At 36.6% G+C, this 24,657-nt stretch overlaps 1 protein-coding gene across 3 annotated transcripts in view; it reads right to left on the bottom strand.

Moving 5' to 3' along the window:
* Positions 1–5,115: 5,115 nt before the first annotated feature.
* The window catches only part of LOC106083656 (KN motif and ankyrin repeat domain-containing protein 2), an 89,138-nt gene continuing 69,596 nt past the window's right edge, over positions 5,116–24,657 (bottom strand). For 2 of the 3 annotated variants that reach the window (XM_013246805.2, XM_059368717.1), the window contains exons 4-8: positions 15,203–15,796; positions 14,888–15,134; positions 12,472–12,684; positions 6,704–6,904; positions 5,117–6,630 (exon numbers count right to left, since the gene is read on the bottom strand). In XM_013246805.2, coding sequence (XP_013102259.2) covers positions 6,445–6,630; positions 6,704–6,904; positions 12,472–12,684; positions 14,888–15,134; positions 15,203–15,796 — 1,441 coding nt within the window. In that variant the 3' untranslated portion in view covers positions 5,117–6,444. Of the gene's footprint in view, positions 6,631–6,703; positions 6,905–12,471; positions 12,685–14,887; positions 15,135–15,202; positions 15,797–24,657 lie in introns of all 3 variants that reach the window. The other variant, XM_013246803.2, reaches the window with a different exon arrangement.

Genomic DNA, 24,657 nt, shown 5'->3' with positions numbered 1-24,657 from the left:
TAATTTTTCGCATTTTTTTACCAAAGACTACCCCCTTATGAAAATTTTCAATTTTTGATGGTAAAAAATTTTTCGAGTTGAGTATACAGTATTGAAGGTGATGGCAAAAAATTCGGTTTAGTGCAACTCCTATGTTTTTGCTTAAAAAAACAAGCTCACAAACTATGAAAAACATCGCAAGAACCATTTCTTTTGGGTGTAAAATTCAAACGCGTTTTTTTAAGGTCTAAAACGCTGCAACTCCCTCATTTTTTTGAATTTCGAGAATGTTAAAGCATTCCGCAGTTCGAAATTCGACGACGATTTGTAAAATAAACAGAAATACTTAAAATTTCACATTTTTAATTTTTCGCATTTTTTTACCAAAGGCTACCACCCCCTTATGAAAATTTTCAATTTTTGATGGTAAAAAATTTTTCGAGTTGAGTATACAGTATTGAAGGTGATGGCAAAAAATTCGTTTTAGTGCAACTCCTATGTTTTTTCTTCAAAAAACAAGCTCACAAACTATGAAAAACATCGCAAAAACCAATTTTTTTTGGGTGTAAAATTCAAAGGCGTTTTTTTAAGGTCTAAAACGCTGCAACTCCCTCATTTTTTTGAATTTCGAGAATGTTAAAGCATTCCGCAGTTCGAAATTCGACGACGATTTGTAAAATAAACAGAAATACTTAAAATTTCACATTTTTAATTTTTCGCATTTTTTTACCAAAGGCTACCCCCTTATGAAAATTTTCAATTTTTGATGGTAAAAAATTTTTCGAGTTGAGTATACAGTATTGAAGGTGATGGCAAAAAATTCGTTTTAGTGCAACTCCTATGTTTTTTCTTCAAAAAACAAGCTCACAAACTATGAAAAACATCGCAAAAACCAATTTTTTTTTGGGTGTAAAATTCAAAGGCGTTTTTTTAAGGTCTAAAACGCTGTAACTCCTTCAGTTTCTTGAATTTCGAGAATGTTTAAGCATTCCGCAGTTCGAAATTCGACGACGACTTGTAAAATAAACAGAAATACTTAAAATTTCACATTTTTAATTTTTCGCATTTTTTTACCAAAGGCTACCCCCTTATGAAAATTTTCAATTTTTGATGGTAAAAAAATTTTCGAGTTGAGTATACAGTATTGAAGGTGATGGCAAAAAATTCGTTTTTTGCTATGTTTTTGCTTCAAAAAACAAGCTCACAAACTATGAAAAACATCGCAAGAACCAATTTTTTTTGGGTGTAAAATTCAAACGCGTTTTTTTAAGGTCTAAAACGCTGTAACTCCTTCAGTTTCATGAATTTCGAGAATGTTTAAGCATTCCGCAGTTCGAAATTCGACGACGACTTGTAAAATAAACAGAAATACTTAAAATTTCACATTTTTAATTTTTCGCATTTTTTTACCAAAGGCTACCCCCTTATGAAAATTTTCAATTTTTGATGGTAAAAAAATTTTCGAGTTGAGTATACAGTATTGAAGGTGATGGCAAAAAATTCGGTTTAGTGCAACTCCTATGTTTTTGCTTCAAAAAACAAGCTTACAAACTATGAAAAACATCGCAAGAACCATTTCTTTTGGGTGTAAAATTCAAACTTGTTTTTAAGGTCTAAAACGCTGCAACTCCCTCATTTTTTTGAATTTCGAGAATGTTTAAGCATTCCGCAGTTCGAAATTCGACGACGATTTGTAAAATAAACAGAAATACTTAAAATTTCACATTTTTAATTTTTCGCATTTTTTTACCAAAGGCTACCCCCTTATGAAAATTTTCAATTTTTGATGGTAAAAAATTTTTCGAGTTGAGTATACAGTATTGAAGGTGATGGCAAAAAAATCGTTTTAGTGCAACTCCTAGGTTTTTGCTTCAAAAAACAACCTCACAAACTATGAAAAACATCGCAAGAACCAATTTTTTTTGGGTGTAAAATTCAAACTTGTTTTTAAGGTCTAAAACGCTGCAACTCCCTCATTTTCTTGAATTTCGAGAATGTTTAAGCATTCCGCAGTTCGAAATTCGACGACGACTTGTAAAATAAACAAAAATACTTAAAATTTCACATTTTTAATTTTTCGCATTTTTTTTACCAAAGGCTACCCCCTTATGAAAATTTTCAATTTTTGATGGTAAAAAAATTTTCGAGTTGAGTATACAGTATTGAAGGTGATGGCAAAAAAATCGTTTTAGTGCAACTCCTATGTTTTTGCTTCAAAAAACAAGCTTACAAACTATGAAAAACATCGCAAGAACCATTTCTTTTGGGTGTAAAATTCAAACTTGTTTTTAAGGTCTAAAACGCTGCAACTCCCTCATTTTTTTGAATTTCGAGAATGTTTAAGCATTCCGCAGTTCGAAATTCGACGACGATTTGTAAAATAAACAGAAATACTTAAAATTTCACATTTTTAATTTTTCGCATTTTTTTACCAAAAATGAAATGAAAATTTTCAGTTTTTGATGGTAAAAAATTTTTCGAGTTGAGTATACAGTATTGAAGGTGATGGCAAAAAAATCGTTTTAGTGCAACTCCTATGTTTTTGCTTCAAAAAACAAGCTTACAAATTATGAAAAACATCACAAGAATTAATTTTTTTTGGGTGTAAAATTCAAACTTGTTTTTAAGGTCTAAAACGCTGCAACTCCCTCATTTTCTTGAATTTCGAGAATGTTTAAGCATTCCGCAGTTCGAAATTCGACGACGACTTGTAAAATAAACAAAAATACTTAAAATTTCACATTTTTAATTTTTCGCATTTTTTTTACCAAAGGCTACCCCCTTATGAAAATTTTCAATTTTTGATGGTAAAAAATTTTTCGAGTTGAGTATACAGTATTGAAGGTGATGGCAAAAAATTCGTTTTAGTGCAACTCCTATGTTTTTTCTTCAAAAAACAAGCTCACAAACTATGAAAAACATCGCAAAAACCAATTTTTTTTTGGGTGTAAAATTCAAAGGCGTTTTTTTAAGGTCTAAAACGCTGTAACTCCTTCAGTTTCTTGAATTTCGAGAATGTTTAAGCATTCCGCAGTTCGAAATTCGACGACGACTTGTAAAATAAACAGAAATACTTAAAATTTCACATTTTTAATTTTTCGCATTTTTTTACCAAAGGCTACCCCCTTATGAAAATTTTCAATTTTTGATGGTAAAAAAATTTTCGAGTTGAGTATACAGTATTGAAGGTGATGGCAAAAAAATCGTTTTAGTGCAACTCCTATGTTTTTGCTTCAAAAAACAAGCTTACAAACTATGAAAAACATCGCAAGAACCATTTCTTTTGGGTGTAAAATTCAAACTTGTTTTTAAGGTCTAAAACGCTGCAACTCCCTCATTTTTTTGAATTTCGAGAATGTTTAAGCATTCCGCAGTTCGAAATTCGACGACGATTTGTAAAATAAACAGAAATACTTAAAATTTCACATTTTTAATTTTTCGCATTTTTTTACCAAAGGCTACCCCCTTATGAAAATTTTCAGTTTTTGATGGTAAAAAATTTTTCGAGTTGAGTATACAGTATTGAAGGCGATGGCAAAAAAAAATCGTTTTAGTGCAACTCCTATGGTTTTGCTTCAAAAAACAAGCTCACAAACTATGAAAAACATCGCAAGAACCATTTCTTTTGGGTGTAAAATTCAAACTTGTTTTTAAGGTCTAAAACGCTGTAACTCCTTCATTTTCTTGAATTTCGAGAATGTTTAAGCATTCCGCAGTTCGAAATTCGACGACGATTTGTAAAATAAACAGAAATACTAAAAATTTCACATTTTTAATTTTTCGCATTTTTTTACCAAAGGCTACCCCCTTATGAAAATTTTCAATTTTTGATGGGAAAAAATTTTTCGAGTTGAGTATAGAGTATTGAAGGTGATGGCAAAAAATTCGTTTTAGTGCAACTCCTATGGTTTTGCTTCAAAAAACAAGCTTACAAACTATGAAAAACATCGCAAGAACCATTACTTTTGGGTGTAAAATTCAAACTTGTTTTTAAGGTCTAAAACGCTGCAACTCCCTCATTTTTTTGAATTTCGAGAATGTTTAACCATTCCGCAGTTCGAAATTCGACGACGATTTGTAAAATAAACAGAAATACTTAAAATTTCACATTTTTAATTTTTCGCATTTTTTTACCAAAGGAAATTTTCAATTTTTGATGGGAAAAAATTTTTCGAGTTGAGTATACAGTATTGAAGGCGATGGCAAAAAATTCGTTTTAGTGCAACTCCTATGTTTTTGCTTCAAAAAACAAGCTCACAAACTATGAAAAACATCGCAAGAACCATTTTTTTTGGGTGTAAAATTCAAACGCGTTTTTTAAGGTCTAAAACGCTGTAACTCCTTCATTTTCTTGAATTTCGAGAATGTTTAAGCATTCCGCAGTTCGAAATTCGACGACGACTTGTAAAATAAACAGAAATACTTAAAATTTCACATTTTTAATTTTTCGCATTTTTTTACCAAAGGCTACCCCTTATGAAAATTTTCAATTTTTGATGGTAAAAAATTTTTCGAGTTGAGTATACAGTATTGAAGGTGATGGCAAAAAAATCGTTTTTGTGCAACTCCTATGTTTTTGCTTCAAAAAACAAGCTTACAAACTATGAAAAACATCCCAAGAATTAATTTTTTTTGGGTGTAAAATTCAAACGCGTTTTTTAAGGTCTAAAACGCTGTAACTCCTTCATTTTCTTGAATTTCGAGAATGTTTAAGCATTCCGCAGTTCGCTATTCGACGACGATTTGTAAAATAAGCAGAAATACTTAAAATTTTACATATTTAATTTTTCGCATTTTTTTACCAAAGGCAACCCCCTTATGAAAATTTTCGATTTTTGATGGTAAAAAATTTTTCGAGTTGAGTATACAGTATTGAAGGCGATGGCAAAAAAAATAGTTTTAGTGCAACTCCTATGTTTTTGCTTCAAAAAACAAGCTCAAAAACTATGAAAAACTTCGCAAGAATCAAATTTTTTGGGTGTAAAAAATCAATACTTCCGTCAGAAATTCCATTAAAATTTTGTATAAAACTTTTTTTATATTTTTAGGATTTTGAAAAAAATTCTTCGCTTTATTTAAGTTTTAAAAACTACCATATTTAATAATTAAAATATAAATTTAAATTATAACTATAATTAAATATGTATGTTATTTTTCATATATACGTAAATGTATATTAATTAATATGCCCGAATGCATTAACAATTTAGTTCAAAACTACTTATTTTCAATGAATATTTTATTTGTTGTTTGTTTTTGTATTGATTATGGTTAAAGATATGTAGTGTTCTATCCTACTTAGAATGAAAGGGGATAAAAATTGAAGATTCAACTACAAGACGAACACTACACTTGCGGTTATAAAAAAGTGTGGCTTTTTTGTGAAAGATGTGGGAAATTACAAAAAAATACAAAAAAAAAACCTTGTGAATAATTTAAAAAAAATAAATTTTAAAAATAATTTGTTATAAAATTTCATTTGAAAAATTGGTTTTGAATGCTGAAAATTAAAAACAAAAAGTAAAAAATTTAAAAAATTTAAAAAAAGCTGTTCAATTTTGAAAATTGTTCAATGTTGTGTTTTTTAGTAAATTTTTAACTAAAATTTAGTATGCAAATTCAAATTTGCCCATGAATATTCCGCTTAGGAATGGGGGGCAAACTTCTCACATATCAATGAGTGCTGTCCGATACATTGTGTGGTATATTAAATTCTGTAATTTGTTGTTTAAATGTCTAACTTTTATATTTTTCAAACCACAAAAGATATTTCATTGAGGTGCCTTGTCGTACTTTTGGTTATTTATGAAATTTTTTGGGTTATTTATTGATTATCATTTTTACTGAGTTGCTGTAGGGTCTTTTAAACTGCCTTACTGGAGGGATTTAATTTGAATATTTGTGCCTTTGATAGAAAATTTATAACAAATTTTTATTTTTCTATATAAAGTTAAAATACCTGTGCGTTTTATAGAACTTTTTTGAGGTGATTTTGTTGCAATGTTCATGCACTTGAAATAAAGTTGTAAAGACTGGTTACGAAGATTGTTACTCTTCTGTTTTTAAGATAAAAGTTAAAATTTGTTGTCATTTGTTATGGTTTCGTTGAATTTTGTCTTTTTATTTAAGGACAATATTTACTTGATTTTAGTTAATTGACTTTTGGGTTTAAGATTTGTTAAAATTTACCACATGGAATGTTCTTAACTATAACTGCTTTAAAAACCTTTTATTTATAACTTATGCATAGATGGTTAAACATAAAGTAAAACTAATTTCTCTAACTTAAGCCAGTTTTTCGTACTGCTAATTTTAAATGATAAAAATAAAAAAAAATTTAAAAAAAGTTCACAAAAGCATTTAAAATGCCCGACTTCTTTTTTAACTAAACATATTAAGAAATTGTTATTTTTGTTCGTTTTAAACTAAAACTGGCCCTTATATTACATTAAGAACATTTGACACTTATTTCGAGGGCTGCCTTTTGTGAGTGTAGCGCGGTGATGTTGCTGCTGGTGGACTATGTTTCACAGGCGCTGTATCTGGACGATTGGGCATTTTGCTGCGCAACATTTGTTCATGCACATAAAGAAATACTCCAATATCGCGATGGCCTGCCTGCCAGGCAATCTTGAAGGCAGTGCTGCCGTCCTAAGAAAATATACAACAAAAAAAAAATTTTTTAAATGGTTCTTAAACAAATTTTCCTTTAAAAGAAACCAACCGCATCTTGTATCAAAGAATCACAATCTGGATGCGTTAACAAATGCTTAACAATATCACTGCGTCCATGTTCGGCGGCACACATTAGCGCTGTGCTGCCATCCTCATCCTGAATATTGATATCGGCACCATTGGCCAAGAGTAGTTGTACCATTTCCAGGTTACCATGTGATACAGCCAGCATTAGGGCTGTCTGGCAATGCTAAAATAGAGAATAAAAGAAAAATGTTGAAAAATAAGGTCATTACTTAATATTAACGCTGGGTTGACTTAAATACAACGATCAATCCTTTTTTTTAACAAGATTTAATCCTTGCAGATGTTTTATTTCTTCAAAATTTTGCATGGGTTTAAATATTGAATAATATATTGCACTAGCCAAACCGGGCCCGCTCCGCTGTGCCTTCTTTAACTCTTTAATATCTACGCCCTGAATGCGGATATTGAATTCATGCCATTGTAGCCTATGACGCTGAACGCGTTCGAATCCTGGCAAGAACATGGGACAAAACTGTGTTTATCCCCTTTTAATGTTGGCGACCTTTGCGAAGTCATTTAAAAAAGTCTCCCCAAAGAGGTGTCGCACTGCGGGACGCCGTTCGGACTTGGCTATCCTTGAGTTTAAACTTGAATCGGAAAGCACTCATTGATGTGTGAGAAATTGCCACTTTTCGGTTCTTGGTGGTAATGTTCTTCCTTAGAGTAATGTTCTCATTAGGGGAGGGATGGCACCTCAGACATTTCGAATCAAATATGGATATCAAATTCGTGCTTCACCTCCAAATCCCTTTAATTTGAGCCCCATATTGCATTGACCGCTTGGAGGGTGTTTTGGGTCTGGGGCGGCCACCGGCATCAAATCCGTTCTTTATTACCAACGGAAATGAAATTCAGTTAAGAGGGTACCCCAAAGCACTTGGCTCCAAAATTGCATATCAAATTCGCTTCCTACTCTCAAATACCTTTCATTTGAGTCCCATATTGTCATAATGGGTCAAATAACCCATTTGACGTATGTTTAGGAGGAAAAGCGCCACCTAGACTTGAACGCAAATTTTAATGTCATATTCGGCTAATATGCTCATTTGGGGATATATGGAGGTGGGAGACTTCCCATTACCTGGACCTAATGTTTTATGCCATATTTGTAATCTACTGCCTAATACTTTTCATTTGAGTCCCATATTGACATAAACTTGTAATATATCTGTTAAGAGGAGATTCGGGGTTGGGGGGCCCGCTGTGTACTTGGACCCAAATTTTAACACCATGTTCGTTTTCTGGTCTCCAATACCTTTCATTTGATATTCTTATTGTGCCCTTCGGACCACTTTCGGAAAGGGGTGGCGTTTTTAGGGTAAGGGGGATGGTCCGCCTCCACCCGGTATCTAAAAATTATATAGCCTATGTTTCCTTCCATACAAAAATATGAAAATTTTGAGAAAATCGGTTCAGCCAAGTATCATATGGTTATAATGGGTCTAATGGCGTTTTTGAGGAGTGGGGTGACCCCCTATACTTCGATCTGATTTTGTATGCCAGAGTCGAAATCTACTCCCGAATATCTTTCATTTGAGTCCCATATTGAAATGAGCGTCTAATGTCTGTTTTGGGGAGTTTTGGGGTTGGGGCGGCCCGATGGGTACTTAGAGTCAAATTTTAATACCATAATCGTATTCTACTCTCCAATACCTTCCATTTGATACCTATGTTGTCCCGATAGGTCAACTTTTGATTTCGGGTGGTGTTTTTGGCATAAGGGGGAGAGTCCGTCCCCCTTCTGATACCGAAAGATTATATAGCCTATGTTTCCTTCTAGACCAACCTACACAATATGCGAAAATTTCGAGAAAATCGGTTCAGCTGTTTTTCAGTCTATACGGAACAAACAAACCGATTCCCATATATCCGTGATTGGCTAATGTGCCCATTTTGGGCGTTTTTGTACGGGTGGGGTGACCCCCTAGACGTCGACATGAATTTGTATGCCAGATTCGTTATCTACTCCTGCATACTTTTCATTTGATACCCATATTGTCCTTATCGGTCTACTTTTGATTTGTGGTGGTGTTTTTGGGGTAGCGGTGGAGGGTCCGCCCTCTTCCGTTTTCAATAAATTATAAAGCCTATTCCTACTTACTGACCATATTCATATTCTACTCGCGAATACCTTTCATTTGAGTCCCATATTGTCATGATTGTCAAATAAACGTATTTTAAGGGGTTTTGGGGCTGGGGCGGCCCACTATGTACTTAGACCCAGCTTTTATTTTGAAATTCCTATTCTACTCCTGAATACCTTTCATTTGAGTCCCATATTGTCCTTAACGGTCCAATTTTATTTTTGGATAGTACTTTTGGGGTAAGGGGGAGGATACGCCCCCATCGCGATATCAAAAAATTATATAGCCTATGTTTCCTTCCAGATCAACCTACACAATCTGTGAAAATTTCTAGGTAATCGGTTAAGCCGTTTTTGAGTCTATACGGAACAAACAAACACTCCAAGTACTAGCTTGTGTGTAAAGACCTAAGATGTACGAGGGGTGCTACATAAATTTCTGCCCAAATAATGAATATGCAAATTTTTGTCAAAATAGTTTTATTAACTTTCAAAGTATCCTCCAGCAAGATGTATACACTTTTTCATGCGCTCAAACCAATTGTCGAAGCAAATATTTCCCTCCGATTGAGGCACCTCCAAAACATGGTTATTGAACCTTTTCATAGTAGTTTCAGGCATTGAAAATCATTTAAAACGCACGCCGTACGCCCCTGACATGGGTGTACGGCAGTTGACGCATCAATTCAACTTTTGGCCGATCAAAAAGTTTGAGTCGATGTATGAGAGCTCGCAAAAACATGTCCGTCCGCATGGAGTTGGACGCCTGGTTGCTCTTGATTTTACAATAAGTGAGACGCTGAACAGGGACCTCGCCACAAAATTTTGCGAGCAAGAGAAGCGCCATCTAGAGATGGAGAACGGTTATGATGGACGATCTGACCTTCTCAGACAAGGATTTGGAATTAACTATGATCCCAGGTCCATTCTATGTAAGTAGAGAACATTCAAATCATGCGAACTCAGTCTGTTAGCATGTTATCCGATCAGACAGTGATCTGTCATGATGGACTCGATGGCTGCGAGGTATGTTTTGAACCACCTAAAACGAGATCAACTGCCCGGAAAGACATTGAGACGCTGAACAGGAACCTTGCCACACAAAATTGCGAGCAAGAGAAGCGCCATCTAGAGATGGAGAATGGTTATGATGGATGATCTGACCTTATCAGACAAGGATTTGGAGATAACTATGATCCCAGGTCCATTCTATATAAGTTGCGAAAGTTTAAATCATGCGATCTCAATCTGTCAGCATGTTATCCGATCAGACCGTGATCTGTCATGATGGACTCTATGGCTGCGAGGCCAACAGCAGGTCCAGCCAGCAACAGCAAAGCAGTAGGTCTCTTCAAGTCCAGTTTAGGCAACATAATTTTGGAATGCTAACAACTCAACCCCTTTGTGACCCTCTATAATTCGTTACCCTTTGAGCCTGATCCTGAAGACTTAACTTACATGTCCCTAGAGGCATACTCAAAGATTCCAGTTCCCCCAGAATGTGTAAGGTAGTGTCTAGTATCGCAAACTCGTCTGCTCTTCAATTTCCTGGGATATCTCTGTGGGCTGCACCCAGAGAAAGTGAATTGTGAACTACTCAGCCATTTCGTTGAGAAATCTGCGACAATCCAAGGCAGTTTTTAAATTGGAACATTGGACATTGTATCAGGGATAATACACAGTCCGTAGGCACCCAAGGGAAAGCGCCTTAGCCTTAGCCTCAAAGCAGTGGTCGCAGCAATTTGTCCAGTCACAATGTCCAGAGGTATTAGGTGTAGCATTAAATTCAGTGCATCAGATGACGTCGCCCTCAGTGATGTACAAACAAGCTATCCTTTAGATCCGGCTTAGTATTGAATAGAAGGTGGACTTTTAAAGCGCCGTTCACCAGACTACAACACCATATCATTGCATGGCAAGCAGTTCACCAATAGCCCCCACATAGACCGATCCGCCGATTTAGGGGTAATAGGCCCATAAAAGACATATTTGTTATCCGATTTTGCTGAAATTTGAGACAGAGAGTTGTGTTTGGCCTTTCAACATCCTTCTTCAATTTGGCCTACATCGGTTCAGTTGTGTTGGGCCAGTCGACAACCTTCTTCAATTTGGCACAAATTGGTTCAGATTTGGATAAAGCTGCCATATACCGATCTCTCGATGAAAGGTCTTGGGCCCATAAAAGATGCATTCATCGTCCGATTTTGTGTTAGACCCTTCAACATCCTTCTTCAATTTGGTCTACATCGGTCCAGATATGAATATAGCTGCCATATAGACCGATCTCTCGATTTAAGGTTTTGGGCCCATAAAAGGTGCATTTATTGTCCGATGTCGCCGAAATTTCGGACATTGAGTTGTGTTGAGTCCCTCGACATATTTCTGCAATATAGCCCAGATCGGTCTAGATTTGTATATAGCTGCCATATAGACCGATTTCTCGAATTAAGGTCTTGGGCCCATAAAAGGCGATTTTATTGTCCCATTTTGCCGAAATTTGGGACAATGAGTTGTGTTAGGCCTTTCGACATGCCTCTACAATTTGGCCCAGATCGGTTCAGATTTGGATATAGCTACCATATAGACCGATCTCTCGATTAAAAGTCTTGGCTCTTAAAAGGCACATTTCTAATCCGATTCGATCGCTGAAATTTGACACAGTGACTTATGTAAGGCATTTCGACAGCCGTGTCGTATATGGTTCAGATCGGTCTATATTTAGATCTGGTTATCAAAAAGTCCAATATTTCGTTCTTCAAAATTGATCAGTGACTTGTACTTATTAGACCACTCAATGTCCATGTCGAATTTGGTCCAAATCGGATCACATTTCAATATAGCTGATTATGCCCCCACAGCATTTTTCAGCGGATTATGACAAAAGGTGGTTTACATACATATCAGAGGTGGACTTTTCAGCAGTGAGCCTGGTGTACTGAAATTGCAAAACTACTACTGTAATAGCAAAATTACCTACGAATAATCAGCAGGCAGTGTTTGCTATTTTCAGCAGACTTTTTCTATGAGTGTAGTGTTAGAACGAATTTTGTAGGTTGTCGATTGGTATTTGGCGCTTATAGGAAATGTCCTTCGTCTTGACTTAATGACCTCATACTCCCCCGAATTTTTCCTATATAGTTCTATAAAGAGAAATAGCCCTCATATAAACCGAGCGCCGGTTTCAAAGTCTTGGAACCTGGAAGCCTTGATTTTTATCCGATTTAGGAGGGGTGGGGATAATCACCGCTAAAAATTTTTTCTGATGTTCTCGCAAGGATTCCAATCCAGGCGTTTAGCGTCATAGGCGGACATGTTAACCTATGCAATACGGTACCTTTATAAGGATTTTTAAAAACAGTTTAAAGTGGAAGACATATTTAAGAATACCCGGCAATGTTGTCATCTTCTTTAACTTCTTTACCATCTACATGTAATATTTGTCATTAACCACGGCATCCATCAAAATATTGACACTTTATGATGCAGTTCATTAGCTACAATCAAAGATCTGTTTTCAGCCTTGTTCATTTGTCATTGTAGCTTCTTAAGAAACTAAGCAGGGTAATCATTGTGTTGAGGTTATCAGCTAATTGTTCAATTTCCGACGCAAATAATTATATAAATTAAAAAAAAATTAAATATATTACCTTTTTTGCTCGTATATTGACATCAGCCATCTGAAACAGTCGTTCAACGACTGTACGATGCTCTGCATTCTTCAACTTAGCCAATGATACCAGCATCACACTCGTGTATCCGGCATTATTCATTTGATTTACATTGCAAACCTTAGAATCGAGCAAAATGGATACAACATCGAAATTACAATGCGAGACTGCATAATGCATGGCGGTATTGCCCTAAAAGAGGAAAAATATAAACAGTTTAAGAAATGTGTAGGACAATATTGAAAATTGTTTTTTAAAAAATAGTCTTAACTTATAATGAAAAACAAAATGGAACAAAAAAATCAAAACAAGTAAAAGCGTGCTAAGTTCGGCCGGGCCAAATCTTGGGTACCCACCACTATGAATTCCGCTAAAAAGCCAACTCAGTTCAACATTTAGGACAAAAATATCGGCTTCCAGGGGCTCAAGAAGTCAAATCCTGTGATCGGTATATATGGGAGCTATATCAGGTTATGTACCGATTTCGACCGTACTAGGCACTGTTGTTGATAGTCATAACGAAACACGTCGTGCAAAATTTCAGCCAAATCCGATAAGAATTGCGTCCTCTAGAGACTCAAGAAGTTAAGACCCCAGCTCGGTTTATTTGACGGCTATATCAGGTTAAAGACCGATTTGAACTGCACTTGCCATAATTGTTGGGAATCACAACAGAATACTTCATGCGAAATTTCAGCCAAATAGGACAAAATTTGCTGCTTCTAGCGGCTCAAGAAGTTAAATCCGATGATCGGTTTATATGGGAGCTATATCAAGTTATGTACCGAATATAGGTTATAGGCCGATTTGGATCGTACTTTACCCAGTAGTTGATAGTCATAACGGAACACTACGTGCAAAATTTTAGCCAAATCGGGTAAAAATTTCGCCCACTAGTGGCTCAAGAAGTCAAGATTCAAGATCGGTTTATATGGCAGCTATGTCAGGTTATGAACCGATTTGAGCCTCTGGAAGCCAAAATCGGATAAAAATTTCGCCCACTAGTGGCTCAAGAAGTCAAGATTCAAGATCGGTTCATATGGCAGCTATATCAGGTTATGAACCGATTTGAGCTTCTGAAAGCCAAAATCGGAAACAAATTTCGCCCACTAGTAACTCAAGAAGTCAAGATTCAAGATCGGTTTATATGGCAGCTATATCAGGTTATGAAACGATTTGAGCCTCTGGAAGCCAAAATTGCTACTTCCAGACGCTCAAGAAGTCAAATCGGGAGATATGGCCCATTTGCAATCCCCGACAACGATATTAAGTATGTGTGCAAAATTTCAAGGGGATAGCTTTACACGTTCGACCGCATTTGTGATTGCGACAGACGGACGGACGGACATTGCTAGATCGACACAGAATGTCGAGATGATCCAGAATATATATTTTGCAGATCAATATTTCGAGGTGTCTAGGTTAGTATAACCCCATCCTATTGTAAAAATTACAAATTTTGCCCATGAACATTCCACTAAGGAACAGGGGCGAACTTCTCACATATCAAGTGTGTCAGAGTGCAGTCCGATTCAAGTTTAAGCTCAATGATAAGGGGCTTCCTTTTTATTGCCGAGTCCGACGAACGGCGAGTCGCAGTGCGACACCTCTTTGAAGAAGTTTTACATGACATAGTACCTCACAAATGTCGCCAGCATTAGGAGGGGAAAACCACCGGTAAAAATTTTTTCTAATGGTCTCGTTAGGATTCGAATACAGACGTTCAGCGTCATAGGCGGACATGCTAACCTCTGCGCTACCGTGGCCATTCTATGGTAGTGGGTATAAAAATAAATATTCCGATCACTGTATATAAGGAAAAGAAAGCTCCAAGCTAGGTTAGGTTAGGTAAGAGCAGCAGTCCCTTACAGACTTACATAGACAATTTTAAATCCATTGTGATACCACAGTAGCGACAGACCAAGGCTTCTGGAGGGAATCGAACCCACGACTCCTAATCCAAGCACGCTACCTACTCGGCTACCGGGGCGCCCAATCTCTTAACTAGTTCTTCTTAAAAAATCTTTCTTCGCAATGAAGGTCAAATGTCAAACTTTGTTAATTGGGAAGTCTACGCCTTACAGATTTCAATAGGCAGACACTCATCCATGCCTAAATCATCTCATTGCATGAAATACATGAAGACAAGAATTCTGCGATATTTTGTTAGTGCTATAACAAACCTAACGGGTCCCCTACTATGATAGTGGATATAGAGAGTATATATGGAAGTGGCTATTTCACTGGAGACATCAAGGCATTTTTTTTAATGCTAAAAGCCTTACTAAACAGATAATAAAATGCGCTGTCCAAATATAAACCTTAGTATAAGCAATCAATTTTTGTTCTCAATAAATTTTTAAACTACTCAAAAAGTAACCTTCATCTTACTCACATTAGCATCCACCATATTAACGCAATGTTCCAACAATGGCACAGACAACTCCTCAAAACAATCCAAATAGTCCTCAACATCCAAGGGGTTGGCATTTTCCGAGCTGGAAACACGAAACCATTCCTGTTGTATGATCTGCTTGGAAGTTTTCAAACTCAAAGAAGAGATGGGTTTAGCACCCATCTTTTTCAACAATGAATTATTAATGGATTTCAGAGCGACCAGCATGTTCATGGGTGGAGTGGCTCTGTAAAAATTAAACATAAAACAATTAAAAAAGATTCATATTAGATTTAAACAAATCATCATGCATACTTCTTCCTAGGCTCTGTTTCTTTCATGGCTATTTTTTGTAACAAAGCCTTGGATGGTGGTTTCTGCTCCTCCTTGGTAGATTCTTCTTCACCTCGTGTTGTTTTCACTTGACTAGATTTAATGGGTGAGGGCAAAAGAGAAGTGGTGGTCTTCTTGCGAGCTCCCTGAGATATTTCCGCCATGCAAGGTGGGGCTGACTCTTTTGCTTTCTCGCATTCTTCCGTTTTTGCCGGTGGCGGCGCTGGCTTCTCATCGATAGCATTCGAGACAACATTTGGTTTGGCTGCAGGTTGGTCAGCAGCAGCGGCGGCAGCAGGAGCCGGAGCCGGAGAATTGTCGCGCGACCAACTGATACTTATACGCTTCTCTTCACGCACAATGAGCTCATTATCACCCAAATGACTGAGGTCATATAACGATTTACGCTGCGGTGATGCCCCTGGGGATTCTGTGGTCTTTTCATCGCTATCTTCTTCGGTAAGCTTTTCACTGTCTAGCTTGCTTTTGCCCGCACTCACTTGTTCGGTTATGAAACTTTGAGATTCGCCCGCAGAGTCCAATTGATGGAATGCCGCAGGTTTTTCCTGCAAGGAACTGTAACAACAAATGAAATGAAAATCATTAGTTTTTATAGCTTTTGTTGAAGACGGGAAAATGGTGGGAAAGAATTACGTTAGCAATAAAGCTGAACAGCCACTCACTATCAAAGGATAGCAAGTGAAGCTGCCAAGACTCCAAAACATGGGTAGCGATTGCTGTTGTCCAAGAATTTATGGGAATTTTGTTTTATTTTTATTATAACAAAAAAAAATGAACTAAGTTACTAAGTTACACTACAAAAGCAAAATTATCAGCTATTTTTCACACTTATTTTGCAAATAAACACAACACAAGCTGCTGCTACGAAGCTTTCAAAACTTAACTAGCATTTACTGCGAAGGTCATTGCTATTGTTTTGCTATTCTTCTTCTTGCTATGCGGAAATAGCTTCCGCTGGGCAAACATAAAAGTTGAATTTTGCAATGCGCATGAGTGATGGGTGAGAGTTGCCAAATGAAAAGCTATTGGATTGGGCATGTAAACATGGGAAGCAGTATGTGGAAAGGCAAAGGGCTGCAAAATAAATGCTTCACATAACTTCAGAAGTAAATCAATTTTTGTTCTCAATAAACTTCAACAGGGTGCTCATAGAATTTTGAAAGAATTGGAAGTTGGCTATTAAGACGGCCAATTCAAAAGATGACTTCATATTGATGATCTTAGTCGTACTGATTCTAAGCCTACACTCATAGAAATTTGTTAGTTAAACAGCAAAAAAGTTTGTTGAAACAGCAGAAAGTCTGTTGAAAATGGAACAGCAGTAATTTGTTGCTAAAACAGCAAACATTTCCTATTTCCTATTTTCAAGTTTTGAAAAGTTAAACAAATCTTAAAAATTTCAAAAATATTTCTAACATTTCTTTATTCCATCATATTTTTCAATTTTACATGCATAAGACTTAAATTTTTTTAAAATTTTCAACAATTTGCGAAGTTTTGATCAAATAACAGCAGAGAGGATAACTGATAATTATACCCTACACCACTACTGTGGTACAGGGTATTATAACTTAGTAAATTAGTTTGTAACACCCAAAATGAAGAGAGATAGACCCATTGATAAGTATACCGATTGACGCAGAATCACTTTCTGATTCGATTTAGCTATGCCCGTCTGTCTGTCCGTCTGTCCATGTTAATTTATGTACATACTACAGGTCGCAATTTTCATCTGATCGTCTTCAAATTTGGTACAGGCATGTTTTTCAGCCTAGAAACGAAGACTTTTGAAATGGGAAAAAATCGGTTTAGATTTGGATATAGCTCCCATACATATATACCGTCCGATTTTCACTCCTAGATCCATTGCAAACGCATTTATTAACCAACCTTCCCAAAACTGTGTACAACGCCTTCCTCGAGGACTACGACAATGCCTGAGAAGTTTGCTCGACATCGGTTCAGATTTAGATATAGCTCCCATATATATGTTCGTCCGATTTGCAGTAATAATGAAATAAAATTGTCCCTTGAAAACCTATTGTCTCGAAAATTGGCAGGAAGGATTTTTTATGACTCTCGACATTACTGGTGAATTTCACAGAAATCGGTTCAGATTTGGATATAGCTCTCATATATATATATATCGCCCGATTTCCACTTCTATGGTCACAGCAAGCGCATTTATTGACCAATTTTCCCAAAACTTTGGAGAGAAGGCCGTGGATCTTACTCTGATGAGAACGTTTGCAAAACTCCTCGCTTGTCTAATTATGACTCTCCTCAACGTATTGTTCAACTCATAGATAAACGGTTCGAGAAACAATCTGAGCTTATCAAAGCATTGATACTCGAGAGTGAATCTAGACTCTTAAGTGTTATAGATAAGAGCATGGATGAATTTAGAAAAGACATTGGTAAGCTATCAGAAAAGCTTTCTAATATAACCAATCGTGTTGAGAAAATTGAAACAGTGGCAGACAAAATTGAAAACATGAACCAGGATATAGGTGTATTAAAACATGAAATCGAAAAACTAAAAGTTCAACAACAAAAACACGAAAATTTACACGTTGCGAGTGACCTTCGGATAAACGGTATCCCTTATACAAATAACGAAAATCTATTTCAAATTTTTGACACTCTTTGCAACAATCTAAACATTGCTACTCCAACCATCAGAGCAATTTATCGAGTCTGCAATGTTAATAAAAATAGAGACACTCCAGAAACAATCATGGTGAATCTAACATCACCCTCTGATAAAAACTTTATTTTAAAAAATATATCGCAGTTCAAAAAAAGTCATAAAACTGCATTGCAACTACAACATGTGGGATATGATTCCGATAAACATATCTATGTAAACGAAAATCTTACCAGTTATAACTACAAAATACTTCAAAATGCACTTAAACTAAAACGGCAAAAATGCATCGAGTCAACATTTAGTCTCCGTGGCCTCGTATATGTCAAAAGAACAAAAGATGAGCCACCTATCATGGTTGATAGTACCAGCAAATTAATCAATCTTTTTCGCGGCGGTCCTGAACCAATCAACATGCCAGCAGAATATTCCAGCAATAATAATGATCAAAATTAAAATATTTCATGACTCAATATATAAATTACTCGAACTTTTTATTATTATTTACATAAATTGTTACTCACTGATTTCCTGCATAGAAAAAATAAATGTTACACCACTTACTTTAAGTAAATTTCACATTGTAGTCCTAAGTAACTATACAAACCTTTGTAGCATTACTTATTTTTCTTATAATATTAGATAGAGCAAAACAATGTTCCAAAGACAACTTAAAATGCATGATACGAATACTATCAAAACAAAAAACAGGCCTAAAACTGGTGCACATAAATGCCCAAAGTCTTAATAACAAAATGGATGAGTTTCGCGATACATTTATTAACTCCGACATCGACGCCATTTGTATATCTGAAACGTGGTTTCATCCTGAAATCGATAGCAGCATTTTTCATGTTACGGGATACAAACTGTTTAGAGCGGATCGTCATACTCATGGCGGCGGGGTAGCTATATATATCAAACATGGTATAAGCTGCTCTCTCAAATGTATGTCAAACCGCTCTTCCCGCATTGAATACTTATTTCTGGAACTTTTATCTGATGACAAGAAAAGATTACTGCTGGGTTGCGTCTACAGACCAAATTCATCAATAGATTTTGAAGAATTAATAGAAACTATTGATATAATTTCCATCGAGTACGACAATATAATCGTAGCTGGTGATTTTAATAGCAACTTGCTTGTTGTCTTGCCGACTCAATGCAAACCCTAGGGCTACTTCCTGTGAATGATTCCGCACCAACTCACTTCACAAGAAGTAACGCGAGTCTGCTAGATGTGTTCTTTGTCAGCCATTTGTCCAAAATATCTCTCTACAATCAGCTAGATGCCCCCGCATTCTCCAAGCATGATTTGCTTTTCGTCACATACCACTTCGAAATTAATCCCACTGTTTGTACATCGACATATCGCGACTTCAAAAACATTGACTGGCCACTTCTGCATCAAAGTTTAGATGAAGTACCTTGGGAAGAGATTTTCTATATGGAAGGTGTTGACGAACAAGTTTCCTTCCTAAATCATAACCTTTGCTCAATTTACGACACATGCGTTCCTGTCAAAGTCATTTATACTAACAGAAAACAACAGCCATGGTTTACTCCTGAAATCAAGCACTTGATCAGCGTTCGAAATTTGGCATATAAAAGATGGAAACGTTATAGACTGCCTACACTGTATGACACGTTTAAATCCGCTAGAAGAGATGTGCTCAAAAAGACTAACGAGTCCAAAAAGCAGTACTATAAAAGGAAATTCGAAAATGCAATTGATAGTAAGCGAAAATGGAAAGAAATAAGGAACATCGGAATTGGATCGAAATCCAATACCAACACTGATTGTCTTTCTATCTCTGACCTAGATGAGATAAATGAAAACTTTTTGAAAATAAATACTGTGGACCCTGGCACAAACACTTATTCTAATATTTCTACAGCACAGATTGAAGACACATTCTCGTTTAGATGTGTTAGTCCCGAAGAAGTCTTACAAAGTTTTGCAACCATAAAGTCTGACGCAATGGGATTTGATGGCATACATCCTAGATTTGCCAAATTGGTACTGCCGAAAATACTTCCATTTGTTACACACTTTTATAACAACATTCTTACAAAGTCAACGTTCCCAACAGACTGGAAATTGGCAAAAATTATACCGATACCCAAACAGAATTCAGAGTTCCGTCCGATTGCTATCCTGCCGTTTTTCTCTAAAGCTTTGGAACGTATTATAAATACTCAAATAGATGCCTTCCTGAGTTTCAGAGGTCTTTTGAATGATAGACAATCTGGTTTTCGAACAAAAAGAAACTGCTCTACTGTATTAATTGACGTTGTGGAAGAATTGAGACAAAATATGGATAATAATATGGTATCATTTCTGGTTTTACTGGACCACAGTAAAGCCTTTGACACAGTGAACCATGATATTCTTATCTCGAAGCTTGACAGACTTTTCTTTTTCTCCAAACCGGCCTGTAAACTGATTTCATCATACATTACCGGACGCCGTCAATCCGTCAATGTCGGTGATACAACATCTGCGGCACTTGATGTACCTAGAGGTGTTCCGCAGGGCTCTATCCTTGGTCCCTTACTTTTTTCTGTATACATAAATGATCTACCTGATATTCCAATGCATTGTAATGTGCAAATGTACGCTGACGATGTTCAGCTTTTCTCCAGCGCTAAACCAAATTGCGTACAATCATGTATAAATAATATTAATTGCGATCTGAATGAAATCCAGAACTGGGCGAGTAAAAATAGTCTCTGTCTAAATCCGTCAAAAACTAAACTGATGAAAATTTTAAAACGATCAACCACCCAGATTCCTCCTGTAAGAGCTACTTTGAACAACTCGGTAATAGAAACTGTTGATACATCCTGCAACCTTGGTGTAATATTCAATTCCAAACTGACTTGGACTAATCATATAAACAAAGCTGTTGGTAAAGTTCAAGGAATGCTGCGAAGTTTGTGGTCTGTGCGGACTTCTACACCTTTTCAAGTACGTATGCTTTTAGCGAAATCTTACCTTATACCTACTCTACTTTATGGATGTGAAATTTTCGCAAATTGTGATTCGAGAGACTTCAACAAACTAAGAGTAAGCTACAATAACATTGCTCGCTACATATTTAATAAGAAAAGGAGAGACCGAATTTCTCAATTCGCCCACAAAATATTCGACATTAGTTTCGAAAACCTCCTCAAAGCGAAATGCGTTATCTTACTGCAAAAAATAATCTATCTTAAGCAGCCAAAATATCTTTATGATCATCTCCATTTTGCTCGATCTGGCAGAGGACTAAAAATCATTCTACCACGCTTCCGAACCTCAAACTCTGAAAAACAATTTTTAATCAACAGTATTCGTCTTTGGAACAATTTGCCATCCAACATCCAAACCATAAGTAATGCTACTCTTTTCAAGAAAACAATTTTCAAACACTATATTTAAAGTATAATTCCTAAAAAAATTCTCTTATGATAAATTTTATAATATAATTACTTTTTTATTTATTTATATTTTTCTTAACACATATTCGATGTAATCCATTCCTTAAACCGGCATCGTCACTTATAAGATTTTTATCTTGTGATGTCTGGTATCAATAAACAAACAAACAAACAACGTCTTCCTCGGCGACTACCACAATATCTGAGAAGTTTTTTCGAAATCGGTTTAGATTTAGGTATAGCTTCCATATATATGTTCGTCCGATATTGAGAAATATTGCAATAAAGTGTGTTAAGTTCGGCTGTGCCGAATCTTATATACCCTCCACCATGGATCGCATTTGTCGAGTTGTTTTCCCGGTATCTCTTTTTAGGCAAACAAAGGATAAAATAATAGAATTGCTATGGTATTGGAGCTAAACCTAGTCGTGGTCCGACTCAGACCATATTTTAAAAATTAATATTGGAGACCACAGTAGAAGTCATTTTGTAAAAACTCCAGCCAATTCGAATAAGAATTGCACCCTTTAGGGGCTCAAGAGTAAAATAGGGAGATCGGTTTACATGGGAGCTGTATCTATATTTGACACGTATATTGAAGGTCAAGGGAGAAACCGTTGTACGAAATTTCAAGATCCCAGATCGGTGTATATGGCAGCGGTATCAGGTTATGGAAGTGAAGACCCCAAATCGGTTTATAAGGTAACTATATCGGGTTATGGACCGTTTTAAACCATACTTAGCAAAGTTGTTGGAAGTCATAACGAAACACGTCATGCCGAATTTCAGCCAAATGGGATAGAAATTGCGCTCTCTAGTGGCTCAAGAAGTCAAGATCCCAGATCGGTTTATATGGGAGCTATATCAGGTTATGGACCAATTTTAATCATACTCTGCACAGTTGTTGGAAATCATAACAAAACACCTTATCCAAATTTCAGCCACACCGGATGAGAATTGTGCCTTCTAGTGGCTCAAAAAGTCAAGATCCAAGATCGGTTAATATGACAGCTATATCAAAACATGGACCGATATGGCTCATTTACAATCCCAACCTACCTTCACTTATGAAAAGTATTTGTGCAAAATTTCAAAATGCGACCAACTTAAGTCCTTAGAAAGTTATCGTGCTTTCGACAGATGCACGGACGGACGGACATGGCAAGATTGACATAAAATGTCATGACGATCAAGAATATATACACTCTATGGGATCTTAGACGAGTATTTCAAGGAGTTAGAAACAGAATGATGATATTAGTATACCCCCTATCCTACGGCGGAGGGTCCGAATCTTGGTTCGGCCGGACCAAATCTTGATCGAGGGACCTGTTTACATGGGAGCTATATTAGGTTATAGACTAATTTGTACCGTATTAGGCACAGTTTTTGGAAGTCATAACGGAACACCACATGCAAACTTTCAGCCAAATCGGACAAAAATTGCGGCTCTCAAGGACTCAAGAAGTCAAATCGGAATATCGGATTATATGGGAGTTATATCAGGTTATTCACCGATTTAGATCGTACTTGGCACAGCTATTGGAAAAATCCGACAAAAATTTTTGCTTTCAGGGACTCAAAAACCAAATTGGGAGATTGGTTTTTATGGGAGTAATATCTAAATCTGAAACGATATGGCCCATTTGTAGTCCCCAAAGACCTTTATAGTTAGTATCTGTGTGAAATTTTAAACGGCTAGCTACGCGTTCGACCGCTAACATGATTTCGACAGACGGACATTACTAGATCGACTCAGAACGTCGAGACGATCAAAAATATAAAGGGTGATTTTTTAGCTTTTATCTTTTTGGCAACACTTCGCTGTTAAGCATCCTCAATTCGGTCTATAGTTCAAACATGAATCGTGTTACAAACTAACAACGCTTGCTTCTTATCATCGAAATGCGTGCTCTGTTAAGAAAGTTGAAGGCGCGCTTCTTCCACAGAGCAACGAAGCTCATTTTTGGTGAAGATCAGCCACAAGCATTGCTTGCATCCAGAAAAGGTCACAGTTTGGTGTGGTTTATGGGCTGGTGGCATCATTGGACCGTATGGTCCATCTTCAAAGATGATGCGAATCTTAATGTAACTGTGAATAGTGAGCGCTACCGTTAGATGATATTCAACTTTTTTTGCCTAAAATGCAAGAACTTGACTTGAATGACATGTGGTTTGAACAAGACGGTGTCAAATGCCACACAGCACACATAACAATGGACTTATTGAGAGGCGAGTTCGATGAGCATTTTATTTCACGTTCGGGACCGGTCAATTGGCCGCCTAGAACGTGCGATTTAACGCCTTTAGACTATTTTTTGTGGAGTATTTTAATGCTCATGTCTTTACAGACAAGCCCGCTTCAATTGACGCATTGGAACAGAAGGTAGACTTTTGGAAGCGCCGTTCACCAGACCACAACACCATATAGTATTATAGACGCGGTTTAAACCCCCCAACGTTTGCCCATGGCTTATTTGCAGGTGTATAAGGCAAGAGTTGACTTTCATGCCCTTTCCAAAATACTTTATTTGAAGTTCAATTTCCGGACCAGCAAAACACCCAGGTATTTTTAGCTTTTAGTAAATCAAACATTCTCTCCTCCCAAAGAGACAGGTGCCACTGTAGGTAACTTGTATCTCATGCTGAAGAGAACAACTTTCGTTTTAGACGGACTTACGCTTATAACACTTTCTGTCACACGTAGAGCTTCCTGAAGTATATCTCTGAAAGCACTGGGAAACTTTTCCCTGACCGCAACAGCCACGTCATCAGATCACTTTTACACCTTTTTCTTCCGGAGACAACAGCATATATTTTTGAAAGCCATATTCCAAAGTAGAGAAGACAGTAAACCTCCTTCAAGAGCTCCTCTACTGACCCATCTTTTTATAACCTCCACCATTGGATGAGGGTATACTAACTTTGCCACTTAGTTTGAAACACATCGAAATATTAGTCTAAGACCCCATAGAGGACATATATTCTTGATGGTCATGACATTTTAAGTCGATCTAGCCATGTCCGTCCGTCTGTCTGTCTGGCTATGGAAAGCTTGCTAACTTCCGTAGTAAAGCTAGACACTTGCACATATACTTACTATCTGAGTAGTTCGGGATTGTAAATGGGTCATATCGGTCCATGTTTTTGAACCTTAAATTCTTGAGCCTGTAGACGGCGCTATTCTTATCCGATTTGGCTGAAAATTCTTATGAGGGTTTTGTTATGATTTCCAACAACTATGCCCAGTAAGGTAACAAGGCTGTCATAGAAACCCTGTGTCGGATCCTGAATTCTTAAGGCTCTAGAGAGAGCAATTGTTATCCGATTTGGAATTTAGCATGAA

The sequence above is a fragment of the Stomoxys calcitrans genome, chromosome 5, assembly GCF_963082655.1.
Source record: "Stomoxys calcitrans chromosome 5, idStoCalc2.1, whole genome shotgun sequence".
NCBI lineage: Eukaryota > Metazoa > Arthropoda > Insecta > Diptera > Muscidae > Stomoxys > Stomoxys calcitrans.
This window is presented reverse-complemented; position numbering and strand designations above follow the sequence as displayed.